The sequence below is a fragment of the Myripristis murdjan genome, chromosome 3 (genome assembly GCF_902150065.1).
Source record: "Myripristis murdjan chromosome 3, fMyrMur1.1, whole genome shotgun sequence".
Classification (NCBI taxonomy): domain Eukaryota; kingdom Metazoa; phylum Chordata; class Actinopteri; order Holocentriformes; family Holocentridae; genus Myripristis; species Myripristis murdjan.
In genome coordinates, this window is record NC_043982.1 from 7,012,127 (window position 1) to 7,039,678 (window position 27,552).

At 40.1% G+C, this 27,552-nt stretch overlaps 1 protein-coding gene across 4 annotated transcripts in view; it reads right to left on the reverse strand.

Annotated features, from left to right (window-relative positions):
* Positions 1-3,725: 3,725 nt before the first annotated feature.
* The window catches only part of usp10 (ubiquitin specific peptidase 10), a 32,223-nt gene continuing 8,396 nt past the window's right edge, over positions 3,726-27,552 (reverse strand). Inside the window, exons 2-15 of one of the 4 annotated variants that reach the window (XM_030079209.1) lie at positions 23,699-23,767; positions 22,106-22,151; positions 21,622-21,681; positions 18,392-19,630; positions 15,220-15,311; positions 14,177-14,286; positions 14,009-14,067; positions 13,816-13,919; positions 13,221-13,320; positions 12,601-12,781; positions 10,374-10,539; positions 8,766-8,910; positions 8,399-8,464; positions 3,726-6,984 (exon numbers count right to left, since the gene is read on the reverse strand). In XM_030079209.1, the coding sequence (XP_029935069.1) occupies positions 6,797-6,984; positions 8,399-8,464; positions 8,766-8,910; positions 10,374-10,539; positions 12,601-12,781; positions 13,221-13,320; positions 13,816-13,919; positions 14,009-14,067; positions 14,177-14,286; positions 15,220-15,311; positions 18,392-19,630; positions 21,622-21,681; positions 22,106-22,151; positions 23,699-23,767 (2,625 nt within the window). In that variant the 3' untranslated portion in view covers positions 3,726-6,796. Of the gene's footprint in view, positions 6,985-8,398; positions 8,465-8,765; positions 8,911-10,373; positions 10,540-12,600; positions 12,782-13,220; positions 13,321-13,815; positions 13,920-14,008; positions 14,068-14,176; positions 14,287-15,219; positions 15,312-18,391; positions 19,634-21,621; positions 21,682-22,105; positions 22,152-23,698; positions 23,768-27,552 lie in introns of all 4 variants that reach the window. The other 3 variants (XM_030079201.1, XM_030079224.1, XM_030079218.1) reach the window with 3 other exon arrangements.

A 27,552-nucleotide genomic window follows, 5' to 3' on the forward strand; every position in this document is an offset into this window, starting at 1 on the left:
TCTCCATGCATGGCTGGACATTTTGGAGAAATACAAAGTTACAGTGACTATAAATTAATGTAGCTCAGCCAAGTGGCATACCTTAAATACAGTATTTAATTATAGATATCTTACAAACACTAACAAAAAGCATGCGTTAGTGTGTCAGATCTTGTGGACTGAGTCTTTTATCAGGACAAGACAATGTAAACACATAAGCATAGAGGAGCCAATAAGTTTGCTTGTGCCAGCTAGATATTGAGAACAGACCTTGATTTGTATCTGCACCCCATGACAGCCTCATCAATGCTGTGAAAAAACAATAGAAATGAAATGGATCCATACAGCCTATTCAGTGTCTATGGTAAAAACACTTTGACAAGAAGTTATGACAGTGGTTACAAGCGAGCTGGTGAGGGGAAATCAGGGTGCATCATCTTATCATGGTCATGTCTCATTACTTTGGAGTAGGAAAACGGTGCTGTGACTCAAATACTTACATTTCTATCCATCACAAGCTCTATCTCTCGATATCTCTCTGCAACATCTCACACATAAAAGAATGCATCTTCTCCAAAGGAATCTCCACTGAACCCTCACACGTATAAACTTTTTTTTCCACGTGGCCTGCGCCACTTTAGGATCTGCAGTCAGTCAAAATACATGTTTAACAGGAAGTCTGCCCAATGTTACACCCATCTGCTTTCTTTCTTGAATTTCCTTCAGATGTTAGCAAGTGCAACCACGGCCTACTGACAGATGTTCATGAGAAAATAACGGCGTCTGTGAGGAAAGACTGACCCTATCTTCGAGACAAGAAAATGAGTATGTCTTTGATCCCTGTGATCTTTGTGCCTTAGTGCAAAGCTAGGATGCTTGGCCTCTCATTTCTGGCTTAGGATAACCTCACGTGGTCAGGCTATACACTGCTGTGTAAGAAGCCTTAAAATAATATGTTCATGTCTTGGTCTCCTGCAGCTACACAGGGCAGACAAAATAATGGGAGCACCTTACAATATGAAGATCAAGTGCTTAGCTTCCAACATAACTTTGTCTGGATGTAGGAAAAGCATGAGCAAGAGGGGGACAGATGACTCATTAGAGTTTTGTCATTTCACACGCCATCAATAAATACCAGTTTCATGATTTTGTACTTTTTTCTGTTATGAAATGCAGAGGTGTTGATTCAGTTCTGTGGCTTTTTGTGTTTGGCAACCATCCTGTTAATATTTCATTGTCAGCAAGTTTGCGACTTTCAAAATTGCTCAGGTTGTCTCAATGAATTTGGAGTTCCTGTGACTGATGCACTTTGCAAGTCGGGTGCCAACTTTTGGAATCCATATTGCTTTGAAAACTCCAAAATGCTGATTGATATTTTCGAAGCTGAAACATCCTCCCTCCTGGCATTCAGGCTAATATAACTCACCCGTGTAGCCTTTGTAACAAATTTAAGTCCTTCCATTTCCACCCATTTAAGTAAATGTGTTTTTTTCTTACTCCTAGGGTACTGTTGCCTTGGTGCCCAGTCACAACAGCGTGTATGCCCATAAAAATGAGAAACATGAGTAAATCTGTATCTTGCCTTGTACTTGTTGACTGTGACTTTAGACTAAAGATGCCAGGATGGTGTGGATAAGTGGGTTTTTCAGGGCTGTAATTTTTGCTGTTGACCGAATGCTTTGACAAACCACCGTTAAACCAACAACCCTCATTTCTTGGACCTAAACAGTCCCTCAGACACCATGACAAATGTTAACAAGTCAAGTGAATATTTTCCACTGCGTTCACTGTGAACATGCTGGATGGTTGTACTTAATATGTCCAGAAGAGGGTGTTGTTCCCTGAAGAAGAAAAAAAAAAACATGCATCACTCATCTACACCAACCTTGAAACATAATTCAGACCAGAACTTCTGGAAACTGGAGTCTCACGTATCTGCAATTAACGTGTGTTGACATTCAAGACAAGAGAAGATGCATTACACAACTTGAACATCCTTTTTCACTTATTTTTTTTTTCTTATTATGCAACCAAGAGCCTGATTTTCTTCTCCTAAAGTTCAAACCAGAGGGCACAAGCATGACACACTTAAGTTTTAGTTGCCCTTCCTACGCCACACATTTCCCCGTGTGTGTCAGCGTGTGCAGGGGAGTGTGTCATCGAGGGCTGCTCCCCATACAACGCTGAGCGGTGGTTTATTTGGATAGGGGCTATAGTGGTCCTTGAATCTCTGGCTGCTATAATGTTTACTTCCCTTAGTAACTGGAGTGCTGCTGAGCTGCTAAGCAAAAAACACAAAAATTAGGCAGCACTTTGAGAGAAAATGAGAGGCAGAAGAGGAGATGGAGGGAAAAAAATTGTGTAGCAGGCTGATTATAAAGAAAATCAGCACGTGGGTTGTTATGACGCAGAAGGTGTACTCTTACCCTTCTAGGAATATCAAGAGTTCATGGAAAGCTAGCTTTGCCAGTTATTAGACACACAATCTTTAGCGGTGAGAAGGTGCAGTGTGGAGAGACCAACAGTTTGAAGGCTCTGGTACCAGCTTGAATGGTGGAGTGGCACAAGTTGAGTGCATGCCTGGCATTCCAGCGTCAAGGCCAGTTGTTTGGCTAAGATATTCTTGTGCCAACAATCTCGCCAGTCAACATATATTGCTGGAAAGTATTCACTACGTATCAGTGACATGTTTTTAAAAGGAGACCAAATGCCTTCCTTTGTGTTTCAGTGACTTAGCACCCTGAATAACAACCCGACTGGATATTAAAGGGTGAACATGGACGCCTCCGTGTCTAACGTGCAAGTCATAAAAATAAGGTGGATTGCCTAAGAAGTGACATGCCTGGAGGAGCCTGCAAGTGTGACAGTGCACCATTGTTCTCCTGTCTGCTGCATGTGTCAGGCATGTGTGATGACTTTGCTACCCCGGGGCTGCACTCAAACTCAATCTTGGGATGGTCATCTCCTTTCTGAGAAGTTCCTTTGATCGCTGGAGCTTTAATCAGATAAACGGAACAATAATGGGCTTGTACAAAGGCACAATAGCGTGTATCCTCAGCTCCATTATGTGAGAATTTGGTGAAAATAACAATAATATGGTCATTAGAAAGTCTTGATTTGGAAAAATTTGTACTGAGTAACTGCAAGGGCCTCTATAAGCCTTGAAAAGGCAAAATAGGCGAGCAGGCAACCGTTACAGTCATTCTTGGTTGGTTGAAAGAGGCACCTCTGAGTATAGGTGGTCTATGAGTGGGTGCCCAGGGTGTAATTTTCCCTCAATGCTTGGAGCCTATAAAAAGGCGAGCTTTTAGTTGTGACATTAGCAAGAAAAATACACTTGATATGTTGAAGTTTGACAGCAAAACCATACAGCATCTCAGCGCGTGGCCAAAGAATAGTTTGGTAAGGAATGTAAAAGAGGAGAAAGACCTTACTTGGCAGATTTTTCAATGATGGGCCTGCTTCCCATAAACCAAACAGAGGCAAGCTCACCCACTGAACCCAAAAGGCCGGCTCTCAGGGCACCAAGGCAGCCAGCTAGACCACAAGGGGAGATACAAGATACTGCAAACACTACACAAACTAGACAGACAAAAGGAGCAATGTGGGTTAGACTGCAGATCAGTTTTTTGTTTTGGTTTATTGTGCACATCGTTCTGTAGGCCAGTCCAAGGTGTAGAGACTGCAGATGTTTTGAGTAGTATAAGAAAGCCAAGTAGTCCTCGGACTACGCTTCATTAGCAAACTGCTTTTTGCACAATCCTTTATTTGAACAATAAACAAAATAGAACGCTGGAGGCTTAAAATTAAAAGACAGTATAGATTGTTTTAAGGTCAATATCCCAACAAGTCCCAGCAGACAATAGTGTTAGGAGCACATACTGAAAAGAAAGTTATTATTGAAGCATTTCACTGGCACATTTCCTGACCAGTCATAAGAAAAGACTGAGATAAAAATGTGTACAACAGAAAGCCAGACTGCTTAACGTGTCCGTTTCAAAAGTCCCAACTTCCAAACATTCGGCAAAAGGAAAAAAAAAAAAATATGCAAACCAACAATGTCACAATGAGTGTAGAAATGACTACAAAGCCAGTAGCACAATTGAACTAACATTTAAGTCGTAAGGAGTATCAATCATCTAAACAGATTCCTGTATCGGATGAGCCATTTAGTTGTGTGATGAGGCATGGCAACAAAACCTTGGAAGGAGAGGGCAAAATAAATGTTTGAATATTAATTGCAGGAGAGGCAGCAAGGCCAGTATGTTGTCCTTTGGTTTACCTGGGAAAGGTCTATAACTTTACAAACCCACAAGAAATAAACTATGTTGACAAAACTAAATCTGTACCAAGTTTATATATATCTTTAAAAAAAAAAAAATCATGTCATATGGGAGATAAAAAATAACTCCTTTCAAATTAGAAATTTAAGAAACCACTAGTACTGAATTAAATTACTTAACTAATTTTAGGTTTTAACAGATGGGAGTGAACTATATCTGTCATTGAATGTCATCAAGTGAAGGAAATGGTTACATTATTTCACCATCATCTTAAATGAATGTGCTTCTATTGAAATATGGGAAAAAAATACATCACAATCTACCATCTTCAAGTGGGACCTGTTCCCAGCTACTGTGTACCTCGTTTTAATTGGCCAAGTATGTGTAAGAGGGGGAACATGTTCAGAAAGAACAACAGTTTGAGACAGCGGAGAATGATTTTCTTTGGAAAACGGTCCATAAACAGACCAAGCATACAAGCTTAAATCTGGATAACCTACTCTTGAACTGATTACTTTCTGTGTTAATACTGATGGATTCAGACACTGGTTGGAATGAAATGGCTCTTAAGCAAGAATCAAACAATTATGAAACGAGAAAATGTCAAAAAAAAGGAAATAAATATCAAGCAAAGAACTTGTTCAATTTTATTCATTGTTGTGCTTTAGCCTGGGTAATTTCTTTCAAACACCAATTCAAATGCAAGTATATTTCTGAAGGAAGAGAGCATGGGGACATCCAACAAATAATCAATGACCAAAAAACAAAAACAAAACAAAACAAAAAACCCAGAAAAACATCTTTTAGTAACTCAAACAAAAATCATCACAATCAATGAATGATGCAAAATCAAAGTCTTGAACAAAAGCAAACAACTTTCTTTTGTGCGCATTTTGGGGGCCTTATTTAGAGCTTAGCACAGGTGTAGTCCCACTTCCCCTCAACAGGCAGTTCACCTCGTCTGGGAGGAACTGCTGTGCCACAAAAGAGTAAATACAGAGGTCAGGTACATTCCCCTAACACTTTACAGACATTAGACTTACAGTTGCCGCCCGATCAGGGTTAGACTCGTACACTGAGTGGAGAAACATCACATATTGAACCTAAGGCAGCCCCCGCTTTCTGCTGAGTTGGGGGTAAAGGGGTGATGTGGCTCAAAACTACATTGATAAGCCACCTATACACAGGTGGAACCTTTAGACCAGTACAGAAAAAAGGACAAATGAAAAAATGGGGAGAGAAGGAAACGTACAAAGTAACTAAGGGCAGGGTTTTGCAATGGAATCCATCTTAACTGGTTGCCATCTCTCCAGTGCAAGAACTCAAAGTTTGAAAACTAGCACAGCCTTCTGGGACCCAAACAACTTGTCAAGTCACCTAGATTTATTTCTTTATTTTTATTTTTATTTTTTTTTAACATTTTAGTCTAAATATTTGCAAAAATATGCATTTGCTTTTAATCATCAATCAGTTATACTTTGTGCACAGAAGCTTTTTTTTTGTTGTTATCACTTAAATTCTAAAGCGCATTAATATTTTTAGATAGTCGTTCTAATTCTAAACCCAGATACCGTACGAGGTTCTCTCAAACAAGGAAGCTGCTATGACCCAATACAATGTAGCACCTCCCGTCTTTCTTCCGCTTTTCGATGGCTCAAGTATCACCTAGATTTAAAAGCATCACAAAAGTGAGGAGATGGAGGAGGAGGTGGCGGCGGAGAGGAGAATTTTGCCTTGGGAGTAGAGACTCATGATAATGCTGTGTAGTTTGCTGGTGCTGGGCCTTTTCAATGCACTAGGGCAAATTCAAACAGGCTTTTTCACGGCTGCAAATTCATTCGGCCAACAGTTCTCTTTACTGAAAGGCAAAACACTGATATTTCTATGCCGTTTCCTTAAAAAAAGGTAATCAAAACGAGAGAAATTACCCCAGCAGTCCAACAGTCCATCTGCAGCCTGAAGTGGTAGATAGTTCTTCCTGTGTGTAAATCCACTGTTCCCTATCTGAGCCAAGCTGTGGGCTCAGTCAGAGGTGAGTCTCAGGTCCCGACCTGTAACCCCACCCCCACCCGTCAATTCAACAGTCCTTCCTTGCAGCATTAAAAACAAAACAAAAAAAGAAAAAAGAAAAAAAAAAAAAAAACAAAGGAAAAAAAAAACAGCAGTGGTGCACAGAGAGGAGAAAGCAGTCACAGGGAATTCTTTGTGAACACAGCTTGTTTCTCTTCTTCCAAAAAGATACAGGGAAAAAGGTGTTGGAAAAGCTGGTTCTCTGGAAAGCGGGGACAAAGGGCAGGGAGAGGAAATCTTGCAAGAGAAGAAGTTGGGCAGTGTTCCTGTTCATTAGTTTGGTGTGTGTGTGTGTGTGTGTGTGTGTGTGTGTGTGTGTTTCTGTGTCTGTGTCATGTGTAAAATGCATGTCTGTGCCTGTACTGTCAATGAGTGCTTTTTGAGCATGTATGTTTTTGTGTCTGTGTATAAATGTGAACATATTCATGTATGCTTGTGTATACATCGGTTTGTGTGAGGGGGGTCTACAGCAGGTCGACGCGGCGGTAGTAGAGCAGGTAGGCAGTGCGCTCCGCAGTCTGCTTGACCACGTGGTACTGGTTGATGACCCTCACTGTCTGGTCGTCGATGCGCAGCCAGCCGTTCAGACCGATGTGGAAGACATCCGTGGTGTAATGACCGCCTGTCGCACTGTTCCCGTGGTGATAGACAACTGGGCAGGGTTGAGTGACAAAATGAGAGTTACACAAATGCGGGGGAGAAATACCCAGTATTTTTCATCCTAACTCACATCCTAACTCACTTATGACTAACTTGGCACAGCCATACTCGACTGCATTTCCATTCACTAAACTGTCTGGGCACTGTTTGATTCAAGCAGTTTGGAAAAGAGTTGTCAGAAACAAGTGTTTACAGAAATACACAGCAGACAATGGGATCAATCACCATCTATCATTAGCTAAGTCATATAATCAAATAGTGGACAATTAGTTGATTATTTGATCAAAGACAATTAACAACTTCCACAAACCCAAGTCGCCTTTATGCAGATGCGTAGGAATAAAACCAAACTAAATGTATAGAGGCGGGACTTTGGCCATGCAGATCAGCTGTCTGACATCCAGTGTGATCTGTGTTAAATGACTTGCTGTCGTGTGAGTTCATGATTTTTTGATTAGGGGTGCTATGTTTTATATTTTACTGTGTCAGTCTTATTTCATGTTTGCCTGACAAAAGTCGCGGACCAAAAAGTTGCAATTCTTTTGTGAGTAAAATCGAGAAGTTTTGCAAGTTACAGCAGTGTGCAGCAATTTGAAGGAATCCCCTTAAGGCTTGATTTTCCCTAAAGGATGCTGTAGTGATTCTTAAACAGAAAATCTTTTTGCTTGCCCCACTCCAAAGATGCATCAGCATAAGTTCAACAAGAGAGTAGCACTTCTGCAGCTGGCAGGAATTCAGCATCCCGTTGGTGGTAATCTTGCCAAGACACTTGGCATGATTACCATCAGAAACATGTGGTCGTGAGATCAGAGTGTCAATTATTACACTCCGCAGTGTGTGACAGTGCTCCGTGATGCTGTTTGCAGGAGCTGCCACTCATCTGCTTGAATACTTCGGCTTTGTCGCTTCAACACAGAAGTCGTAAGAAATCAGTTATAACTGAATCACTCAATGTGCACGACTTAGTCGGGATGAGGCACACAATGATACCAATTAGTAACTTTAGTTAATCAATAATATCCAATCAAGAATATCCGTATTTGGCATAGGTTGCTTTTATTCTTTAAATGCTACCCTTAAGTCCCTGGTGATGCTCATCTGTAATTTTAAGGACAAGAGGAAAATAGAGACTGATTGGTTGCAACTGGCTTTTTCACCACATGGGACGAGACGTGGCTTGGAAAATTTTGTGAGGTACACCAAAGAGGGTTTCTCATATTTATTATGTTGCAGTCATTCTTGTATTTCCTGATGTCTACACTTGGCAGCGTCATTATTTCGGAGGGTGAAATATTTGCATATGAAATATTTAGAGCTTGCTGTATTAGTATCTGTCACAATGACAACATGCTGGAAACAAGAACCACTACTTAATGTTATGACTTAAGTAGAAAATACTATCACACCTGCAAAGAGCCGATAAGTTCTTTGGCCTTTCACAACTTTGCTCCGCACTCCAGAGGACAGGAGATCTGAAAGGAAATCACAATTCAGCAAATCCATTGATGAAACCAGCAAGTATTACTGAAAATTACAACTACATGTAGAAGCTGGTGAGGCATTTTCTGCTCTTTATCTTTGTCATTGGCTACACTGAATTAAAAAAATCATCATGCACCATCTGGCAGCACCATGTCCTGCCAGCTGTGGGAAGGACAATGGGATGGGACATGATGGCAAGATGGAGAGTGAGCATGTGACCTGCCATCATCTGTACTCTGATAACAATGAAATGTGTGTGTGTGTCATGAGTAAGCGTGGTGGGGTCCATACCTTTGCTGATTTCCAGGTCAACAGGGTAATCAATGTTCTTGACCAGTTTCTGGCAGCCTCCAGTCTTTTCAAAAACAAACCTCTTGAGATGGAGCACCAGCACAGGAGGCAGCTCTTCCAGAGTCACCCTCCGACTGATCTCGATCTACAGGGTACAAAAACAGGACAAAGAGAAAGAAAAACATGGAGAGAACTTATAACAGAAAACAGATAGTGATAGATATAATTTAGAAAAAGCTCCAAAACATTTTCAAAGGCCACAAAGACCCAATGAGGCGCCAAAATTCAAAACTAAGCAGAACAAGAGAGAACAGAACAAGAACAGCACAAGACCAGAACACAAGAACAGAAGAGCTTGTTGAGTTCTTTGATTCAATGATTCATGTATCACTTTATGGGCTTTTATAAAGTGCCAGAGACAGAGTCAGCCTGTGGCCCGAACTTTACTGCCTCACAAACAAAAGTAACAGTACACCAGAAAGATTGGTCCATGTGCAAAACAATGCACTGCAACAACGCTCACTGTACAGTTGCAGTAGATTTTTCTTCGACCACAGCAGGAGCTTAGTGAAAATTAACACTGAGCTTTTCAAAAAATAAATAAATAAATAAAACGTAGTCTTCAGAAAAGGTAAAAGTAAATGTTGTTCTGGTTCCCAGAGACCCAACAAAGCAACCAACACAGCAATCCTTCACTCATTCAGAAAATTTTCAGTTTTACAATTTTACAATGACGATGCATGCCCCTTGCCCTGTCTAGCCAATCTTAGTTGTTGTACGGTTACAAAATCATATAAATACCCATGCTACGAACTGAGAAGGTTCTGTGAAACAAAAGGACAAATGCACGCCACAATTTGATAAATACTATGATGTTCACAAAAGTTTGCAACTTGTGGCTACATGTCAACATTTGTGGATGTCTAAAAAACTTGCAAATGAATGCAAACCTGTAAAATAAGGATTTGCAAATGTTGTGCAATTTGTAGCCGAACCACTCCCACAAGGCTTTTTAATGTATGAAATGCAAATCTAATTATACGAAACCTGAATTATATTTGGATTTGTTAAAATCTCTTACACATTAAATGTTGATACATAACTACAAATTCCAAATAATTGTGCAACTTATTTTATGGATTTGTATTTATTTGTACAAAAGCTTTACAGACGTTCACAAGTACTGATGTGCAACTATAAGCTGCTAAACATTTGTGAAAATCACAGTACATGTACACAAAACATTTGGTATCCATTTGAGCCAATAACCTGATACTTAGCACTTCAATCAAATATCAAGTCTTAATTTTTGCGGCCACTGTGCATTTTGGTAGTTTCCCAAATACAATTAGGCAAATAAAATGCTACAATATTTAATATAACAAATCTTAAAAAATGAAAAAAAGTAATAGACTCTAAAACTCAATACTGTCAACATTTTGGGAATTTCGAGACTCCAAAAATAATAACTACACAAACTAGACCAGATGGACTCTACGGGTGTGCAAGCAATACACGAGCTATGTAGTATGTGCCTTCATGCCAGTGTTTCAGAGTATGACAGAGATTTTATTTGAAAAAGATCTTGTCTTAAAATTCTCTTCATACCTCCTGCTTCGTTTTAGAAGTGTAGCCCTGGACCGACTCCCGTGCCACCAAGGTTTCCAGAGCCTCCTGGACAGTGCGGATCTTCTCAGACTGGATGTCCAGCTGCAGGGTAAAGAAGGGCTGTAAGGTGGCCGACTCCTTTGAGTTTTGTTGGTACACAACCGATCTGAAAGGAAGCAAAACACACAAAACACAAAGTTAGATATCTTGAAGTAACACTGGTTAGACATAATGGACTTTAAGCACCATCTAATATAGACTGTGCCTTTAATTTTATAGAAAGCCAAACTTAGGGATTTTTTTCCCTTCATTTTGAATGTTAAAGGTAAATAAAATTCTATATACACTGAGTGTACGGCTGGGCAACAAACACAAAATTTAATATCACAATACCGAAAGTCTCTATCAGTATTGTGCCAGTATTGTGGGGATGACTACTGGTGCTCTTGTGACATATTTTTGATAATCAATTATCAGTAATGATTGTTCATTGATCACAATATTTGGACATCTAAAGTTCTGTCTAGTCTCATATCATGATATTGATATACTGTGAGCCTAACTGAGCGTAAAAAACATATGCATTCCTTTTTCACAATCCTTTCCCCAGATGAGTTTAGGAGCTTTTGCCAAAGTAGCTTTTGTGACCTCTAGAGCGTTCACAAGAACTGTATCTGTGGGAATACAGTTTTCAGCACAAAAATGCACCCTATTCAGGCAATACTGCTGCCATTGCAAAGAAAATCGCTAAATGTTGTGGCCTTACCACAACCCATGTCCACACCAAATATTGAAAGAATTAGAACTGGTCAATAACTGTAGCCTCAAGAGTGCTCAGAAGACAATCTCTGTGGAAGCGTGACCATCCCAAGTCCACGGTATCCGCTGGATATGTCCAGGAAATACAATTAATACCTTTCACTTGGATTCAGGTAAGTTATATAGTTTAGTTGTCTTGCTGTCTGAATTGTGCCCCTTAAATGTCTGTCAGTTATGCCCACATTTTCAAATTAATTTAGGCAATTCAGGATTCCAGAACTGCCGTCCAAGATAAGAACTCAGGCGTTAGTCAGAGGACTGTCGGTACTTCTGTGGCAGGTAAGACAAAACCCGATGACTAATGTAAATAACCAATTACTCAAATTCATTCAGCATTGCTAACCTTGACTCCTCATTAACCATGCTAACTCCCAAACTCAGTTCTTCATATGAAGACATTTTCGTGTGAAGAACTGACAGTAGTATAAAATCAAGCTTGACTGGGTCTGACAGCTGAAACATTAAGTGGAACGTCAATATCAAAATCCCCATGTGTGAATACCATGTACCATGTGTTAAGTTACTCCTGATGATATTCCCCTTAAATTATTTTCAGTGTGTTGATATAATCAATTTTTTAGTCCTTCAAGATATGATCAAAGGTTGACACTGGAATCACAAGCTGACGAGGCCTTTATTAATCATTCCGAGCAAGTCCTGATTGCAACATTTGATCCAGAAGGTTTCAAAGGGAAAAAATACCCGATGTCCTGGCTGCTCCTGAGCAGAATGGTCACACTCAGTGACTTTAAATTAGGGAAAATGGTTTTTAAATTGTTGCACTGATTCCTCAAGTCAAACCAATTAATTTCACTAGTGGCTGAAAACATCTATGGATAGCCAAGCTAAGTTGGTGTATGCTGCTCCACACTCTGTAAATGTACACCCCTATATTCCTTTTCCTTATGGTTTCAACCATTTCTGAGAAAATAATCTGAAGCGGTAAGACTGGGAAATGCCAAACCAGAATCTCATAGAGCATGTTATTTAGGCAGGCTACACCCCCACAGGTTCTTAACTTTAAACTTATTTTGTGATTCTTTATTTGTGAATGTATGCCGCACGCCTTGCTGTCAAGGCTTCTGACCACAAGTGACCCACAAAAGCTGTTATTCTGAAGAGCTGTGGTGTTGGATAGAGTGACGCTACACGCTAAAGACTGTTTGTGATGGCACCATGAACAGAAATTGAAAGCATGGAACCACAAACTGTGTAGCCAGATGGAGCGATTGGTCTCACCCCTCTTGCACAGTACTGGGCAATGAAGCCAAAGGCAATGACAGTATTGAAAGGAACTGAAATAAATACTTTGTGGCAAACAACTGCTTTGAAATTAGAACAAACAGGTCAGGTGTCTACAAGTCATCTGCATTTCTTCATATACAGCTACTATATTCTGTCATCTTACCTGATGTGCCCACCAAATATATCAGTGATAGGTGTGCGGACAAAGTCAGCTTGGCGAGTAATGGAGGTCTTGTTTCGGGGACCAACTTGCTCCCACTCATCCTCACTACCTTCTTCCTCTTTATCAGCAGCATCTTCCTCTACACCAGGCTGGGCCTCTGGGCCATTGGGTGTGGGAGCTTCTGTTTGATAAAAGTGGGAGAAAACCACTTTAGAAATCAAGAGACTAAAAGTACTACAAATTGGCCCAGAAAGATGGGGAAAAAACACTTTGAAAGTTATATGTGCCCTTAGCTTTCAGTGGTAATTTAACCATTAGTAAAGTTATGTCTTTATTTTCTTTAACCCATGTCAGTTAAAATTCGAGGGAAGTTGGGATGATCACCAAACACACACCAAGTTAGTGGCTGCAGTGCAACCACACTGTGCACTCAATGCAATTTCAACTGACATGGATGTGATTAGATAATGACAGTAATTAAATTTTTTAGGAGAACTGTTCCCTAAAACAGACAACGAAAACCACTGATGTGCAGAAATATTAATTCAATTATATATCCAAAATGATCTATTCTGTCATTATACTATATCCCACTGAGTGCTGGAAATCAAAATGCTTACTCTCTTCCTGAGGCGAAATTAGTTTTTTCAAAGCCAGCATCTCCTCATGCAATCCGTTGAGCGTAAAGCCAAGGTACTCCTCCGCATCCTCTTGTCGACCCTGAGAGCAGAGTGCAAGGTCATCAGCATTAATTAAAGCCTGCTGCTAACCAAGAGTGCCTTCTCTTGAGTACAACACTAATGACTCAGCAGGTAAAAGCATATACGGACGTGCATGAACAAGAACACGCCTGAGTAAGCACCGACAGGGAAGCATATTTCACAGATGATAAAAGATGCCACATGAGAAATGCCAGATATCAAAAGATAGTCTCATTCAGGTTTCATTAATTTCACCTGATGAATCAAGAATTACTCAGCAAGGGTCATGAATAGACTCTCTTCAGGTGTTCTGTAAAATTCGGGATTGGCAAATTTGTAGCGTCTTGAAAACCAAGAACATTCCCTTCACTGACTGTCTGTACCAGAACTTTTACAAGACTGTGATAAAAAAAAAAAAAAAAAAAAAAAGCAAATGTAAGGCAATCCCTTGACACTACTGCACAGTTTGGAGTGATTCTTCAGCCTATTAAATGCTAAGACAGCAGAGCCTTACCTTCTCAGAGAGACTTGATTTGATTAGAGTGAGGAGTCTATAAATGTAAGTCGGTTCAAAAGGTACACCAGGCCGAATGTCTTTCATGATCTTATCACCAGCAGCTGTGGACACAGTTATAACACGTACTGCATTAGTGTCACTGACAGAAAATGAAATCGAATGACTGCAGGAATGCTGTCTCACATCTTACCTTGCTGTTTGGCTTTTGATGGCACAGGCATGTTATTGAACTCATTCACGAGCCGTACACTGTTATGGACAGACAAATGAAAAGGGTGATGTCAGTGGTCAAAACATATCTTGCACTAACCGCATTCAGCGCGGCATCTTGTTATTGGCTCACACAAGCATTACTTACAAGTTGTCTATCATGGGTGTGGAGGTACATGGTCTCTGCGTTTCGTTATGCAGAGGAATGGACTTCATCAGGTGATACATGGGGGGGCATGCAATCAGGGCCTGCAAGGTCTGAGGGCTCAGAGTCAGTGAGGAAAACAGTTTCAAAAGTAGCACAATGGGCCTGCCATAATATTAAGCAGTGTCATCTACATGGCTGAATTGAATCATTCAAACTAGTGATCATCTTGGAGGAAAAGCTGCACAGGTTGCGAGGTTAAGAAAACTATCTGCTGTATCTAATTATCTACTGTAGTTCAAGGCCAAACACATTCTTAGTCTGATTCCACAGCTTCAATGGGCTCCAATTTTCTGAAACCTTTTGAAGTGATTTTGTTATCACAGTAGCCTTATACCACCACCGAAATTTGGATATCTTCAGCAGATAGCTTGACATTTTGAATTTAAGTTGGTTACTTTTTCCTTCAGACACAGGAGGTGTCTACACTTGTTTGTCATTTTCCACAATATAACAAGGTTACATTAGTCATTGATACCATGCTTTCAGCTAGGCATGTCCCTTGGTTTCAAAGAAGAATGCTATTTTCCTGGCTTTCCAGAATTTTTCCTGGCATACCCCCATCTAACCCCTAGATGAGTGTCTAGTGACAAAAGAAGTACGACAAAGTATTTGTTTAAGGCCCCTATCAGCTTGCACGGGACTTGGTACCATTTACCATATACAAAATTTGATGCAGCTATCTCTTGTGCTATTTGCGTTACGCTAGTCTCATCAAATACCTTAATGTGCAAATTTATAAACACAACTTAAAAGTTTAAAAATAATTTAGTTGGAAAGAAAGGAAAGCCATTTGGTTGGCTGACTTTTTAAAAGAAACCTAAGTACAGGAGTTGGTGTGCAGCTTTCCTTTGTTGCCAACTAAACTGTGTTTGCTCAGCAGTCTGCACCTCCAGTTTAAGTGTGTGTCCTTTCCCTTTAAGGTTTAAAAATACGCCAGTGTAGACAAACTCAGCAACAACAAAAAAAGCTGAATAGAAGGATACAGCGTTGATATAGCACCAGTTTCCCTTGTTGATCAGTCCTCTTGGTTGCAAAGACACTGGTTTATGTATCAACTTCACATTCTCAATAAGTTCTGGGAATTCAAACAGACAGACAGTTTTCTTTAGAACATATCTCCATATTACCATAGCAACCACAGGAAGGCTGAGTAAAAGGTATCATTTGTGAGGACATATACTTTTCAGTCATCAACTCTGCACAGGCGCTGTGGTGAACATAGTGCAGTCATCCTGCATCACACAGAATTTACATTTTCATTTTAATGACACAAATGTCCCTTCTTCCACTCCTGCCTCAAATGATAACGGCACAAGAGACCAGCTGAATCAGAGTAAGGACATGTTGTACCACGCCTAGGAAGGGAGGCTGTCACTCAAACACACAGCTCCCATGGTAACGTGGACATAATTTCACGCAGTTGCTGAGATAAAAATCAGCAAAACTAAAGGCATAAAAGTAGTTTCAAAAGATAGGATAATTAAATTTGCCAATGTAATATGTAGGTCAGCGTCAGATGGAATTTTTGTAAACTCAGACTCATCACTTAGAACAGTCTCTACAAATGTATCAAAATACATCATCGGTCATTTCAAGCTTGTATTTGGCGAGTATCTTTTCTAAACTAAGTTATAGTGCAGATAGTGCTTTTTTTACTTTGACCTGTACTGTGCACTGAAAGGATGAGATCTGGCATTGAGGTAACAGGATTCAACATGAATCTCTTGTATAACATGGAATGGTAAACTGGTCACAGAGGTGATTTAAAATGACTATTTGATGTGGATCAATGGACACTCAAGGTAAGGATACCATACTAGGCAGCTAACATATAATACATTTCTGGGTAACACATGTGCAAAAAGTCATCTTTAAGTGAAATACTCATTTCAAAAAAGAATTGTTGCACTTTGGCAAAAAACCTTGTATCTCCAAGTTTCCGCGAACTCAGGGGGAGAAATATGTTTTTACTTTATTAATGCGTTTTTACAGGGCTTCATAGACCCAAAAGGAGAAATGTCATTCAGGCTAAAAACATCAGTATTACTAAAACTGGAGTTAAAGAATTTCATCCAACAAAGTAGTATGCGGAGCCCTGATAGATGTATGTTAAGAGTAGGAATCAACGCGACAAGCTGGGGCAGAGCCCTGTTCAGGCTCTGGTTTCCAGTTAAATGTATGTGTGCAAAGCACTCTAGTGTGAAAATAACTGTGCAACAAACAGTTTATGTGCTGAAACATGAGACTCCTGTTAAACTGTTTACACGTATGGACAATAATCATCTTTGAGTAACTTAGTTTAGTAGTAGAGGGTACTATTCTGAACAGATAAAACTTGCAAAACTTTGGTTCAGAAGTCAGCCTCTTCACTACAACTAGACTTTCAGATCATCAGGCCTAAAAACAACATCTGGAGATTGGCAGTGTGGAAATTACAAACTGAACAGGAAGTGAGTAATTGTCAAGTTGTTTTAGTACTCAACACTATGACTGTGATGGTGTCTGCAACAAACCAGAACACTCACCGGTTCATCCACTGGATGATGGATTCTTAAATTTAGCCACTTAACACATTTTACAAGACAAACATATGATATGATCTATAAATCACAGCTGCCACCTGCAACGTAGCTGATAGGTTGGTGTAACACCCTGGTGTGCATTCCTGCCTAACATGGTCAATGGAATGCTTTACAAAATCTTTTTACAAAACTGAGATGGCTGAATTTACCTGGCTGCACTTTACTTAGTCAGCTTTAACAATGGCAAGCAATAGTGGCGTAATTCCCATTGCTTTCTATGGTTTGTGAGTGGTATGTTTGATCATGCAAGCGTTGTGCAGCAGAGCTGAGCAACACGTTGGCTTTGTGATGCTTGACCTTGGTTCGAGTGAAAGCTGAAACACTACACTTCATTTCAGCATAACATCACCAAGAAAAATCATCATAATCTAAAGAGAACTTAAGAGTGGGACTTATTAACTCATCAGCAATGTTAAGTTACTTGTTACCTTGTAATCACATGGAGCTGTGTCCATTGAAATTGACAGTCCAAGCATAGAGCTAAGCTTTTCCACACATGCATTTTTCATATTTGCAATGTGACCACCGCCTTAACTCTTGTTCTGTAATGGCAGATTCTTATAAATACCAAATGTACAAGTTTCCCTATGATATGTGTCAGGCATTCATCCATCTATTTTCCATAACTGTATTTTTCTATTCAGAGTCATGGTGGGCTGGAGCCCATCCCACCATGCACTGGGTGGAGAGCAGGGTAACACCCTGAACAGACTACCAGTCCATCACAGGGGCTGTCAGGCTACCATGCCCCCCACAAAGTCACCCTATGTATTTGCAATTTTCTTTCTTTTTTTTTTTTTTTTTTTATGGAGTTCTACCTCTGCATGAAAAATTTCTCTCCAAATTCTGGCTAAAAGGGCAGTCATGACTATTCATTTATGCAGAGTGAAACGTCATGTGCCATGGTATATACAGTGACCCTGAAATAACTAGTCGGCAAAATGGTCAAACAACCTCCATCATTGTCCTGAATACAACTTATGACAGTGTAACTCTAATAGCATTTCAGCAATATACAGCCGTTCCCTTAGATCCAACTCTGCTATGTGACTATCCCCTGGCTCACAAGGTTTGAGCCTAGTAAGGCATTCCCCAGCTGACTCACACTAATGTCAGTGGTAGAAATAGGTTGATGAGCTTAAGTGGTTTCAAAAAATGTGTCATGACTCAGTATTTAACAGCTACTCTATATGGGCTGCTACCACCACCTAGTGTTCATTTGACATCCTGTAAAATGAGGGTAACATGCATACATGATGTTTCAGGAAAAGCAATTTTGAGCAGACTGAACCTTTTTGCAGCAATCACCATCAACCTCAGAATTTACTCACAAATTACATCCCTTTTACTCCTCTCAAAGCTTACATATTCTGGCACTCAAAAGATGAAGTAAGCAAAACACAGTTGTGTCAATATTGCCACCAAGTGGATGGTGAATGAATTTAACAGCAATTCACTGATGTACTTGCCTGGCTGCTTGCCTACAAAACACTTCCTAAATTATGCAAGTTGACACAATAAAAACAGAAGGATACTTTGTTAAAGTGATGCTGTGAGCATCTTTCCATACTACCTGCAAGTTTAGGGGCCATAGGATCCTCTGAAACATGGACAGGACTTTCTTTGACCTCCCCACTTTTCTCAGGCTGCTCTGGCAATGCAGGGGTGGGAGCCACAACTTCCACAACATTTTTCACCTCCACAAAGGCCTGAGGGCCCCCAGGCAGAGGCTTGGAGTTGTGGAAGAGGCTAGCCCACGATTTGGGGAGGTTGGCAGTAGGTGCAGCGGGAAGTGCAGGCGAGTGAACCTGCTCTGTCACCGCCGGCTGGGCAGCAGAGTCTGGTGAGATCTGCTGAGCCTGTTCACCAGTCTCACAGTCTTCTTTGTGTCCCTCTGCACTGACAGCAGCATCAGGCTCTGCTAGCCCATTGGCCACCACTCTGTCTCCATCCTCCCTCTCCTCCAGTTCAGTAGTAGCAGTAGCAGTGGTGGCAGGGGGGCTGGCCACAGCAGCCGAAGGAGGAAGAGGGGATTTGGAGCAGGGGCTGTGTGCTCCGCTATCCAAAAGTTCAGGGCTCTGTGGAGCCAAATGATCTGGCTGCTGATCTGCAGTCCTGGGTCCCTCTGTCATCCCACTGCTTTGAGAGGAGGATGAAGAGGAGGAAGTTGCATTGTTACCATCTGATAAAGAGGCAGCTCCACTTGTTAAGTCCAAAGAAGAGTCATCAGGGCTAACACAAGTCCTCTGATTGACAGTGGATGAGGGGGCAAATTTAGCTGCTGCCACTGCAGCCGTTGATGTTGCCATGGAGACAGGACTGGGGGTGGAAAGTTCAGCCCCTGACAAAGCCTTACCAACTACATCCTCAGCACTGTGGTGGGGGGTATTGAGTGCATGTCCATTCACCAGTGCCGTCACAGGCGTCCCATCTGCGACCGCTCCGCTGCTGCTATTGTTGCTGCCAGCTGACCCTTCCAGGTAGTTGTAATATCCTGGCGGTCGCTTTTTCTTTTTCTTCCTCTCCCGTTGTCCCAGGCTGCCGGGGACTCCGTCCATGTCCTGGCAAGCCTGGTGATTGTCCGCGGCTGAGGCCTCCGAGTCAGGGCAATCCAGCGAGTTGAAATGGGATCCATCAGGGACATCAGCTGCTGGAGGAGCTGTCTGCTGGGCCTTCTGGGTCTGACAGCCTAGAATGAATTCTGGAGCCTGGGGGTTGAGGGTGCTGGACACCTTGTATAGGGGATCCTTCACCCCAACAGGCTCGGAATCCATCACCTCGTCCACACCAAACTCAATGCGCTGATAGTCTTCTGCTGCAGATAACATTTCAATCAGTAAGAGGCAAAAACATGACATTCTCAAACGCAACTTGTGAATTATGTGGCAATGTATCAAAAACAGTGTTGTGTTTTATACAAAATATGCTGCTGAGTCTGGTAGAAATGAACATGTCTGAACCAGCAAGCCATCACCCAAGAGGGGTCGTGGGAGCATTCTGACAAGGTCAGCCATGCCCATAAAAAAATCCTGTTGGACTTTTGGCACTGACAGCTACGGTTGTTGTATCTATTCTTAGCTAAACCACATTCCTTCTGGGCTTACGTGAATGCCAGGAATATTGCCACTAAATTCAAAAGTAAAGTAAACTGACATCTCTAATGCTTCCAATCAGAAAGAGGGGTACAATGGAGTCTGATTCTGGAAATCAGATGACCAGACTTTGAATGATTCACATTATCCTCAATACTAATGTTTTTTTCTCCAGAAGAATCATTTAGTTATGGTCCCGAATCTCTTGACTGATAATATGGGTCAAGGCTTTGTGAAAGGTCAAGTCCTCATGCAAAAATAGTTGCAAATCACTTATCAACATTAATCATGTAAAGAATGGTAGAATTTCTAGCCAATAACATGACATTTTATGAGCATGAATTCCATCATTGTTATCTAAAAAAAAAAATGTACTGAAGAGTTACTTAAATCTGTATGTGTGTTGCCTTGAAAAATTGTTGAGACCCCTTGGTTTTTGGCACATTTTGTGTTAAGTTATTTCAAAATGCATTTATTTCTGGTTTTTAGTCAGACATGAATGGAAAGCACCTTATGAGGGGAAAATAGAAATAGAAATCTATTTCATATGAGTATGGGCCACATGAGCAAGGTGCTAGACACAGATAAAGAAAAAAAAAACAAACACAAAAACAACGGATCAACATTTCTTATCATCTGTGAGATGCAATTTAAATATGACATCTGACTAACAGACGATAAAAAATGTTGAGCAATTTTTGCTAGTGTGACATTTTAACCAAAAATTAACAAAAGGGGTGTGTAATTACACAAATCAAATTTCTGTGATGTTCACATTTTCAAATAAATTTATCTGATAGAATTTGACAGAATTTATTTCATCTTTGATAGAGAAAAGTGCTTTGCATAGATCAAGCTGAAAATCCTGAATGAATGCACTATGAAATACCTCATTGGATAACAATGTGCAAGTCAAAGGGTCTTAATACTTCACTAAGCACTGTATGGCAAACACTGAAATCTGAGTTTGTTTTTGTTTGTTTGTTTTAATAAATTAGCTATCATGGACACAAACAGCTTCACCAATGTAAAGCAAACAATATTTTGCACTAGCACATCAAATGTACTCCATCATTTCATCACATTGTGCAGCATGGCATCTCAGACAGGAAATAATGCAGTAGTGAGTGTTGCCAAGTGAGAAGTGAACAAAAAGGAAGACATTAGTAAGTGCAAATCAGATCAAAATCATCCAAGTGCCCTTCAATAAGACACTGCTGACTGGTCACCCAAACTGCAAACCCTGAGGTGTTGCATGGTTAAGAGGGTATGGAGACAGCACAATTATTTCCCCTATTTGGATTAGAAGGTTGTCTGTTAGTGTTAACGAAATAACAATTCATGGCTGTAAAATGCATTTGGAGATAAAACCTTAACAATTAAAGGCTGAATAGGTACACAGATGTTAGCAACCACATAAAACCATTACTATGCCTTTGTAAGTCTAGTAAAGAGGGATGGTTAAATGCAGACAAAAAAATCTGAACACAACCTGGAGCCCTGCTGTGGTGCAAATGCATTATATGCAAGAGAGGATAAGATACTTAACATTATTTGAGCATGCAAAGCTCTACAGATTGTACCAACAGGCAAGAGAAAGAATACAAGGGCAAGGTTTAGAAAGCCACCAGTTTTTGAAACCTGGATTTGACTTTTACAGCAAAAGTAAAACAACTAGTCAAGCCACAGAGTGTCAGACCCCCCAACTCACCGCAAACCTGCAGTCCCACAGACTCCATAATGTAAGGTACAGCAGGAGTGCAGTAACTTCCTAAATAATCAATACAAATCAAGGCAAGGATTAAGTGTCATGAGCAAATGGGTATGATCTCAAAGAAAGGTGGCCGATATTACATTTTTATTTGGTGGCTTGGAATAATTAAGGAATAAGGTTTGATGCAGCCTTACAAATTATACAAAAAGTCCTCATCTAAAAGGAATCTGTATCTCAGAATAAATTTAAAAAATAAATAATCAAAGCAATAAGGTGGAAAGTATTTCCATGTCAGGCAGGCCAGATAAGGTATGCCTGTATTCACTTCCAACTCTTAAAGATCTGCTTTCAGAAAGGACTGTGCTAACTCATCAGAGCATGACTTTAACCAGCTCCTGACACATAGCAGGGTAGTTTGACGCTTATGACTTTCAATGTGAGAAATCAATCTAGTAATTTAGTGCATGTGCAACGTACTTACCAGAAGACTGACTGATGCAGGAGACTTTGTCATTGAATGGAGGAAGCTGTGAGGAGATGGACATAAAAATTAGAAACAGGCAAAAAAAGAAACATTAGCATGGTCTTTGGTATGCCATTCTCAAGAAGATGAGATTAACAAAATTGCTCTCTTTTCAATTTTCATGTATTTTTTAAAAAAATTTTCCCTCAAATTGGTGATTAGAGAGAAAACAGAGAAGCGAGTGACAGTGGAGAAAGTCCAACTAAGTCCAACGTGGGTTTATGTGTGGCTCCAGAGTTGGCAGCTTCAACCACCCTGACTACATCTGGGTACAGTACTCCATACAATCATGTCTTTAATGTGGCTTTTATAGACTTCTTTTTGCTATGATTGCCATTTATGCTTGTTATCATTCAGTTCTTTTCTTTACAATAATGCTATTATTGTTCAATATTTATAATGTATTTACTTGTTACTTTCACAGGGGACACAAAAGATAGTAAATCAATGGCCATGGCTTTGAGGCATTTGACCAAGCATCATAAAGATGTCAAGCTCTAGAGGGGTGGTAGAATTGTGAGTTGTGATGGTTTTTAATGCCAGAGAGCATGGGCAAAATGATGCATTATGAATAGTCAAGGCAGATAAACTATATAAATAAAACAAATGGTGAAATGGAAAAGATCATATCACATGGCAAGAACATAAGCTTGTGTAACTTGTGTAACATTTTTTCTTTATAATTTTGACAAATGACTATTACACACTATTTTAACTTAAAAACAGCACAACCTGAGTTTCAGTACTTCATCCAAGTCGCTCCCACCCACATGCATGTGCGAGCGTGTGGCTCTAATGCCAACTGGAATGAAGAAGTGGGAACTGGCACGCTGTAGTGAGCTAAGAAAATTACTATGGCTAAGGTAGACTGGGAGGAGTTTTTGGGGGGAAGGGGAAGAGAGCACGCACTGCAACGGTGCACATGCGTGTGCACAACACGTGGCGGGACTGAGATTACAACACTTCCTTGATTGTTTGATTAGTCGCAAGTGGATTAAAAAGATAATAATATAGATTATAGCCCCAGGTACAACCCTGAAGACTGGATTTTGTTTCCTCAGTGCACAATAAAAAGTTACATACAAAAGCTTGAAATGTCATTATGCAACAACATTGCCCGTGAATGCAGAGCACTTTTTAAAGAGCACTTTGAAAGCATGAGACGCAGCATTTTTCACCATTAGCAATTTATAGTGATACATTTGGGCAAATAATGTAAACGAAATACTACAGACAACTGCCAGTGGCATTGTTGCCAGTGTCACGGCAGAGGTACTGTTAGTGCTAGTACGTCTCAAAATTAGGATTCATTTTTCCATGAACACCGATGCTTCCTGTCAAAGAGTATATTGCTGACATAAAGTTAAAAATGGCAAAGGATGATCATAGACCCTTTGAATAACAGTTAACTTGGTGATAATCCAAGTGTTCATGATAATTATACTGACATAAAATCAATGCATGACTGATTAATGACACAGTACTGTTAACATGCCGGTTTCCTCACATTTCAAAGTGCTGGATATTGAAATTTATGATGCAGCTTCTTACCTCAACATAACATCGTGGAGTCACAAAAAACTGATTGATCTCATCAGGGCTGAATTCCCCAAAGATGTACTAGATGAAGAAAAGAACACAGCAATTAGTCCAAAAAGAAAGGCATCTCCAAAAATCATTTCACAAAAATGTGTAACAACATATTCCATAACTTTATTTTTGTATAATGCTGTATAAGTTCAAAATTGATATACTGATCCAAACAGCCTGTGATACTAGGAGAAAAGGCCAGTGAAAACTGAGTTACAAAACTTGAGATCCTCAATTCAGATAAAATAAAAAAAACAAATTGTGTGGGCAGCCAGAGAAGAACCTTCCTCATCATATCTGGAACTGATCTGGAGGAAAGCATCATCCAAACTCAGTTCAAGGCCTCTAATGAGTCAGTCAAGCGATTTGCGTTAACGTAAAGGACAACACAGAGAAGTGATGATTCGTGTAGTAATAGGTATTATGTCTCCTTACAGTCCACCTCTGAGTCAAATAATGCAGCTGGGCTGTACCTAAAATATGAAACTGCAGGGGAAAACACAGAGCCATGAACACAAAAGGCTCAAATTGAACGCTCAGTTGAGTTTAGTGGAGACAGTTTTTGAAAACAGCAGAAAACCTCATCCACACAAGCCAATGCAGGTGTCCACATTGATGCTTCTTCAGTTTTATGTGTATGCTTTAACCTGTAATTTCATGGGCGTCCTGACAGAATGCAGAATTCCCTGTTAATATTTCCCTTGAAAACAAACAAAACATAATGACAGCAATGTAACATATCTATATCTATAAATATACCACTCCTCCCTTCTTTACACAGACCTGTCACAATGGACCATCCATGTGTAGTAGAGCTGCTCAATCATGGCAAAAATCATCTGAGATGACAATTATTCAACATAATTACTCACTGACTTTGAACTCACCATTTATTAACTGAACTTTAAAAAAAATCCTTCAAAGTGAATTTCCTCTACGTATAAACATGCTGTAGCCTGGCTGAAAGCAAGTTTGGGCTTTTAGGGGTGAAAGTGCACCGATGCAAAGGAAAGGGGTGCACTAGATTTACAACACAAGACAAGACAAAACAAGAGCATCATTGTGAAATGGAATGCAACACAGTAATTGATTTATCTCGATTATCTAACTTTCGTAACTGTCGCAAGCCAAAATCGTAACTGAAAATAACATTTGATTAATCGCACAGCCTAACGTGTAGATTCTAAAATTGATCTTGATCGATCTCTCCCATTTGTGCACTGATGTTATGTTCTATCAAAGACTAATGTGTGCTCAGTCATAAAAATGAACATGAAACTTAAAATTACCTAGTTTGGAGTGATGGCACACCTGATAGTGTACATAGCATGTACAATAAGGTTAAAACAGGGATTAGCCATGCTAGCTGCACAAAGTTCTCCACCTTTTCACATCCGTTGGAAAGTTGCAGCAGAATTTGGTCAACAACTGCACGATTAATCAGTAACTTAAGATAACTGTTTTGGTGACTGCTGGCTTATCGCACTCAACATTGCTACATTTCTCCCAAGTAAAAAGGATACCAAGGGTGATCACATTAAAACAATATCATGTTAATAAGGCTGATTTAATACCCAAAGGACAGGTGAAGTTAAAACTTCCATTCAGAACCCTCGCAGTGGGACATTTCTCCTGTCCAGCTCAGGAGCTCAACAGGTATTGCTTTGTGAAGATAACCTGCTTTCCCTTGCTGGCTATAATTAACTTAATCCCAGTTACACTGTAACTGAACAGCTCCAGGACTCACTACTCTCAGCGAAAGAGACAGTTCAGATTTCTCTCTAACTTAGACCACATTATTGGCTGGTTTAAATTTAAAAACAGAACAAAAACCTTAATATCTGTGATGCCAGGTGAATAACTGAACAAACTATCATGCCTTAATTTGTGTTTGTAAAAAAGAAAAAACAACAACAATACACAAACGTTTATTTCAGCGGTATATTTTAGTGGTTTGTAGTAGTAGTTGTCCACATCAACTGAGAAAAGGTGAAATGAACTCACTAGCCACGCCGTTAATCCTCCCAGCGCATTAAACAGTGGAACGTGAAAGGGGAGGCACAGAGAAAAGAAAGTGCAGCTCAAGCATATGTAACTCTTTGCAAACGAGGCCCCACACGAGGGTTCACATTGCTGAAATGGCACTACAAGCGACAAACAGCCAGCTATAATCCAACGGCCTCAGGATGGCTAATACAATCACAACAGAAAGAATGTCCCTTTGCCTCTTTCTGCAGGCATGCCACACGTACCACACTAAGCTTCCCTTGCTGTTCGTTTGGGCTGAGGATTACAACAAATTAGCCATCTGTATGATTTCAACGCACTTTAGTGACGACATCTCTCTCACTCACACACAACAGGACTACAAAGAGGGGCTAGCATTAGCAGCCCTGGAGCAATTTTTGAAGGTGATACCATAAATATTTAAGGAGATTAGTTACTCATTTCTAAGTTTTAGTGATGTCCCATCTCACATAAATTTAGCTTTCATGAAACCATGAGGAACAAGATGTTCCAATGGTTTGTTAACATCACTGATACTTCTTTAAAGACTTCATACACTGTCTATATTCTGTAATATCTGCAGATGTGAGCCAGTGAAGATATCAGTCAATCACACAGTCAACACCATCAATTAAGCAAATATTTGCTGCTAATTGTGGCCCAATTTATCTGTCAGGACTTAGGGCCATAGACAGAGGGTCATATAGAAAAGAGACTACGCACTGAAAGGAGAGAAAATGTGAAAAATTTTAAATTTAATTTAGAAAACAAAGAGTACACTAGCCAATCAGTAAGTGCACTGAAAGAAGCTGATTTGCAACCTTATGTGTTTTTCCCCTTATTTTTTGTGACTGATTGACAATAATGTAGCCCTTTATCACAAGATAACTAAATAAATGAACTTGCTTAAAAATAGCAGACTTCCAAATAAAGTCTAATAATTTCGCTGATGGTTAGAGCTGAGCGCAAGAGTACAACAAGAGAGTAAATCTCTTACACTGTAATACAATATTTCATGTCTGAAAAACTTTACTCAGACTGCTTTACTCAGACAGCTACTTCCCTGGTACAGTTACACTGCTGCTGTCACCTGATGCATAAAGTAACAGTCTGGTCACCTGCATTCCTTAACATTACCCAAAACACACAAAATCAAACACCTGCCAACAGATTTGTGTTAAATTGTAGACCATGTGCTCTCGCCATAATAGGGGACACAGCCAGCCCTGCATGCTTGTTCTCTCAAAATGGTATGCAAAGAATTATTAATGGACAACTTGGCTGAGCATGAAAATGCTGCAGCACCACTACAAATAAGGTCAGACATATTTTCAATAAAGCCTGGGAGCGTGCCTGTGCCTGCATACTAGTGTGATGTGGTAACAGTGACACACACACACACAAAAAGACAGGTTTGACAGCAGGAGCAAGGAGCCTGATTATTTGCTGAAAGACAGATGACAAGCATCTATCAGATAACATTAACCCATTTATGACGGGAGTAACGTAGGCGTTGTTAATAGCGAAGAAATTCTTTTTGAGGCTGTACTGATGAACCACCACTCAGCAATTTAATGTATTGAGGTGTGTGTGATACACTGTTTGATAGTATCCATATTAACCTGCCTCCACAAAATACCATGTAATTTTCAGGTATGATGCATGACCACATGAACACGAACACGAACACAGTGAAACCAGCACAGTGAAATGTTACTTAACGAAACTTTCCAGAATGGCCAAAACCCATCAATCAATATAAGGTGAATGATGCCACTGAGGACATGAAAACAACTTGCCACATAAGA